Genomic DNA, 5,835 nt, shown 5'->3' on the forward strand with positions numbered 1-5,835 from the left:
ATTTATAAAAAGATCCTAAGAATACTAGTAATTTATAATCTCTTTCGTCCCAAGATAGGATAGGGTGTTTAAACAGTTACGTTCCGTCGTGTAGTACAACATTATGGACGACCAGAATAAAAGTTTGAGCCTGTTATAGTACAGGAAACATTCGCGTTTGAAACATGTGATGCTAATTAAATTACCGTGCAACTAGTTGGTGAGATTTCAAAGTATAGTTGATGTTGATCGTGACCTACCTCATGGGAATGGAAATCCAAATTGACTTGGAATAACGATGACTAGGCCGGTTTGGTGGATTACTCGTCCTAGTCAGCCCAACAAATTTAATTGCAGGCCGAATTAGGCATTAATTATCACATGAGGACCGGACGCTTAAATATTTTTCCTTCAAATAAAGACATTACTGTCTCTGTCTCGCAACAATTAAAGCATGCATTAAATAGTATGGAGCGTAGCTTCAACAGCAGGCATGTATTTGATTAAGACCAAGTGAAGCTCTATCGTGGCATGTGTGGCAGCAGTAGGTGATATGCCATCCTCAAATACTTTTGTTTGCATTCAAAGGAACATTAATGGAGGATGTTATATATGCATGTGCAGTAGAGAGAGAGAGAGAGAGAGAGAGAGAGAGAGAGATCTGGTAAGATGATCCTTTGGATGGTTGGTTCAAATTGGAAAGTTGCTGTTGGATTGATGAGTGTCCAAAATGGAGGCATATGAACAGAGCCCCCCATCCCTTAGGATTCGGTGGTCTAGCGCAATAGACTGATATAATAAAGATAGTGTAGAAAAAGAACAAATCTATCGCCCATAGTTTAGGCCCATGACAGTAAAAGCCTATCTATGGCTATCAAGTCTAATACTTGCACGAGTTCCACCTTCACCAGGTGAACCAGAATATCACTCACTACGTGGGAACATGAGCTTTCTCTCAATTTGCCCGGACCTTGAATAATTTGACCAATTCATATGCCACGTTGAAGCTCTACATTGGGTTCGGTTTTATGTATATATATATATATTTATTTATACTCTTCCTATATATTCTTGAGACAGCAAGACTCTTTAACCCATTCTTAATTATCTTTCACATGGTTCTGTTGGCAAGCAATACTATATCATATGTGCACTCGAAATAGGATACTCTTCTTCTTCGGTAAAGTCATGTGGTCTTGACTGTGACCACATACCAATAAATGTTGCTCCTCAATCTCAGAGTGGACACATCAGTGATTCATTGCACTAATTTGGGAGATAACAGAGTTGTAGACTATTAACGTACCGTTTGCGTAAGAGATCAGTTAAATAATTAAGTTTCTCTTGCCTATAAAAGATCCCTATTGCAATCTCTGTTCCTCCACAACAACACTAGCCTGGTCATTGTCCATCCATCCATCTTTTCTTTCAGAGAAATTAATGGCTCGAGGTTTGATTACTCTTATATCCCTCTGCTTCCTTGGTTTGGTCTCTGAGACCACCAGGGCTGCACCACCAAGAAAGCCCATAGATGTGCCCTTCCAGAACAACTACGTGCCTACTTGGGCTGGTGATCACATCAAGTACATCAATGGCGGCACTGAAGTCCAACTCTACTTGGACAACTACACAGGTAACTACTTAATCCTGAATAATCTAACATTTTAATTTGCTGCATATATATATATATATATAACTTGTTTTTGGTGGTGCTACTTTTAGGAACTGGGTTTCAGTCCACGGGTTCTTATCTCTTTGGCCACTTCAGTATGCAACTAAAACTAGTCCCAGGTGATTCTGCTGGAACTGTGACGGCATTCTACGTGAGTTTGCTTCATAGTAAATTCCTTCGATCCCTAGCTATAAACGATTAATGTCGATTCTTATGATGGTTTGTTTGAATGATGCGATTCAGCTCTCGTCTCAAAACTCAGAGCATGACGAGATAGACTTCGAGTTCTTGGGCAACAGGACGGGCCAACCATACATAGTGCAGACCAATGTGTTCACCGGTGGAGAAGGTAATAGAGAACAGAGGATATATCTATGGTTCGATCCAACCAAAGACTACCATTCCTACTCTGTTCTATGGAACACGTACCAGATTGTGTAAGTAACTATTTGATATATATTTTTAATCTCATACAACAAAATGACATTGCAGTTGGAACAGTTTCTTTGTAGATGAGGTACCTATTAGGGTATTCAAGAATAGCAAGGACGTGGGTGTAAAATTTCCATTCGAGCAGCCCATGAAGATATATTCGAGCCTCTGGAACGCAGACGATTGGGCCACGAGGGGTGGGGTCGAGAAGACGGACTGGGCCAAGTCACCATTCGTGGCGTCGTATCGCGGCTTCCACATCGACGGCTGTGAGTCGTCGGAGGAGGCCAAGATTTGTGCAACCCAAGGGATGAAGTGGTGGGACCAGAAGGTGTTCCAGGACTTGGATGGGCTGCAATACAGGAGCTTGAGTTGGGTCCGGCAGAAGTATACCATTTACAACTACTGCAGTGATAGGTCCAGATACCCTTCCATGCCTGCGGAGTGTACCAGGGATAGAGATGTGTGAAATTAATCTTTTTTTTTATCTTATTAACTCACTCTCTGCTTTTAGTATCTTGTAGTTTGTATTTGGATAACGAGTTAATTATTACTCGACCGATATTCTAAGTTGACTGCACGCACTGGCAGTTTAATCAAATATAATATATGAGGCCAAACTATATATTTGTTACATGTGCATGTCACTAATTAACCTCTCCTCGTATATATATATAAACATCTCGGCAAGGAAGCCATAGCCGATTAATGCTAGTGATTCCACAAAATTAACTAGAAAATTTTATTTTTGATTTATGAAACACGTAAAATAATAAAGAAGAAAATAAAAGGATTAGTTTACCTTTGAACTGTTGAGACTGATACATCCGAATAATTTTATAGAATATCATAAAATTTCAGCCAAAGGATGAATTAATTAGAGAAATTAGAGGTAAGTATAGAATCATTTGTTTGTTTAGGAAAGATTAAAAGAAGAAGAAAAAAAAAATGTAGATTGCTTTTGAGAATGGACAACATTATTAATGGGCTGTGAGACCTTCTGGCAAACAAGAGAGTTAATGGGCTCAATGGTAGTAAATTGTGGCCCATTTCTTATGTCTTCTTGTTGAGTTCAATTACTACAAAGCTAGAATGGAACTCTAGAATTTAGTAAGCCTGGGTAAAAGAGTTTCAAGAGTAATGGTGTTAAACTCTATTCCACATACAACTGGTGTCATTTTTTTGATCTAGAAACAAATACAGCATCGTTCGACCTTTCTCTTCCCAAATATATATGTATATATATTTCTCTACCCTCGTCTCCATCCCCACTCTCTGCACAAGTCCTCCTTGTTATCCAAGATGTATCATCTTTAAGATTACTTGGAAAGTAATTTCTGAAGCACTTAATCTGATTGCAATTCAATTTCATGTTCTCCTGGGCCGGTATTGGGCCTTAATAATTAAATACATAATAAGGTAGCTAGACGTACGTATTTTCCATTAGTAGAGCATGATAAGCCTGCATGCTTCGTGCTCATCTCATGGATCTCTTTTCAAACTCCATTATCATATTGTTAAAAAAAAATGTAGATCGAGTATAAGTATCTCCCACGTTGCCACGTTGATGACTTTCCTTTGTGATCTTAATTGACTGAGAAAACAAAACAACAAACACGAAGATTGGATTATATGAATATATATATATATATATATATATATATATATATATATATAGGGAGAGAGAGAGAGAGAGAGAGAGAGAGAGAGAGAGAGATTGGAGAGTATGTAAGATTCCATGTCAAAGTGGCAACAACAGCGTGTGAATGAAAACCACACCCCTCCTACTTCCAAAGTCGTCGTTATCTTTCACATTCTGCACGCTGTTTTAGACTTATGATGATTTTTATTAATAGCGAGTGAGGTTTTAATTAAGGAAAGTATTAAATGACATGATCCATTAGTTCACAATTAAACTTCATTAGTAATTCATGGGGCATGGATCAAATCTCTCTCTCTCTCTCTCTCTCTCTCTCTCTCTCTCTCTCTCTATATATATATATATATATATATATATATCTCCCTCAGCTCCACTCCACCCATACATTGTTAATTATTATTATTTGAAGTGTTGGACAACCACCATGTTCATACGCATGTTGTTGTTTTTGGACCACGTTTGCAGAAGTGGGAGGTAGGTTGATCAAATTATAATCGCGACAAAAGTGAGGACTAATCTAATCTATCGATCACCACATCGATGTGGACAATAATTGATCATGGCTTACACTAATTTAAAACATGCCAGGAGATCTGAATGGGAATATTAATTACTTAATTAATTAATTAAGTAGATGCATGCATGGCTTGCTTTCCATTGAGGACAAACCAAAAGAGACAATCTACTGGCCTGTGACATCTTCAAACACAACTAACTATTAATTGATATATATATATATATATATATATATATATATATATATATTGGTGTCAATTTTGAGGACGGAGGAAGCTTCTGCATTTTATGTCATGTAGGACTTTTGCCTATCGGGTCATTAATAATAAGTTATAATGTTGGTGAATCATCCATCAAAACTTTTCATCTATGACAAAAGTAATTTATGGGTACACCAAAATGAAGTTGCTTGGAATCAACCTCATCCTTGCCCAAGAAAAAAGATCTTGCAACTTTGGACATGGTGGGAAGTAGTACACAATATTAATATATATATGTAAAGTGGGTCATCTAATTCCTCTTGATTGCTTAATCTGGTAATTATTATTATTATTATTAAACTTTTTTGTTGTTGTTGTTGTTGTTGAAGGCATCTTTCACTTAGATTGGCAGGATATATGAGATGGTATAGCATTTGATGGTTGACCATTCTTCATTTTTGTAAGAAAGAAAAAAAAAAGGCAATCAAAACATTGGAGAAGCTGACAATGCAAGCAATTTACAGTCTCATAAGCAATAGAATTAGTTGCACATGTATGTAATGCTGACTTGCTAATTAATTGAGAAACTAATTAATTATAATTCAAATTAATGATTGATTTCAATGGTTCCAACTTCAACCATATCATGATTCTGTCCTTATCACTTTGAATCGTTCATTTGGCCAGATCTCTTGTTTCATCATTAGTTAATTGTACGCATATGATCATGCTTAGCTTAGCATAGCAATCTGTAATTAAATAGTAGTTCAACCTAAAAAGCCTAGTAAGAGTTTTATATTCGTAGTTGTAATTAAGGCTCTTAAGCAAATCGAACTATGTATGTTTTATTTCCTTCATAAAATGTAATCTTTCGCTCCCTTGTAAATTTCCAAAAAGATAGCCAACTAAATAACCTTTGAATCACACCCATTGCATGAGGATCTGTTAGGCCATTCAAGTGCTACCCATATATATATGGATCTACGGGTCCATCGATTCCAACTTAAATCCAATGGACATTGATATAAACATTGCAACTCCAACCTTCAACCTTTAATTACCGACTGTTACTTTTACTTTTATTTTACTTAGAGAATTAAAGAATTAGGTAACACATGAATAGTAATATATATTGGAAATTGGAAATTGGAAATGTTGGTGGTTACTAAATAGACTTGTGTGGTCATACCATATTGGTGGAGATGGTGGGGTCCTACTCCTACCACATCATCAACTAGCATCCGTAACGATGTCGGTACCTGTGGAGTTTTGTACTATATCTCTAATATCTAATCTCTTTCTCTCTACGTCACTGTCTTCAGTGATCATGGGTCCCTTGTTAATATTTCTGGGCCAACCAACAACCAACGTATGTA

At 36.9% G+C, this 5,835-nt stretch overlaps 1 protein-coding gene across 1 annotated transcript; it reads left to right on the forward strand.

The window, feature by feature from the left end:
- Positions 1 to 1,312: 1,312 nt before the first annotated feature.
- On the forward strand, positions 1,313 to 2,717 carry LOC140796527 (xyloglucan endotransglucosylase protein 34-like). Its single transcript, XM_073149571.1, has 4 exons — positions 1,313 to 1,612; positions 1,702 to 1,802; positions 1,895 to 2,088; positions 2,153 to 2,717. Exons 1-4 carry the CDS (start codon positions 1,420 to 1,422, stop codon positions 2,550 to 2,552), a joined length of 888 nt encoding a protein of 295 aa, XP_073005672.1. The 5' UTR covers positions 1,313 to 1,419; the 3' UTR covers positions 2,553 to 2,717.
- The last annotated feature ends 3,118 nt before the right edge of the window (positions 2,718 to 5,835 follow it).

This window comes from Typha latifolia, chromosome 10 (assembly GCF_019914945.1).
Source record: "Typha latifolia isolate L0001 chromosome 10, TyphaL0001v2, whole genome shotgun sequence".
Classification (NCBI taxonomy): domain Eukaryota; kingdom Viridiplantae; phylum Streptophyta; class Magnoliopsida; order Poales; family Typhaceae; genus Typha; species Typha latifolia.

Coding starts and splice junctions, on each gene's coding strand:
- LOC140796527 (XM_073149571.1), top strand. CDS start 1,420: ATGGCTCGAGGTTTGATTACTCTTATATCCCTCTGCTTCCTTGGTTTG. Junction 1,613..1,701: donor CTACTTGGACAACTACACAG/GTAACTACTTAA, acceptor TGCTACTTTTAG/GAACTGGGTTTCAGTCCACG. Junction 2,089..2,152: donor TGGAACACGTACCAGATTGT/GTAAGTAACTAT, acceptor CAGTTGGAACAG/TTTCTTTGTAGATGAGGTAC.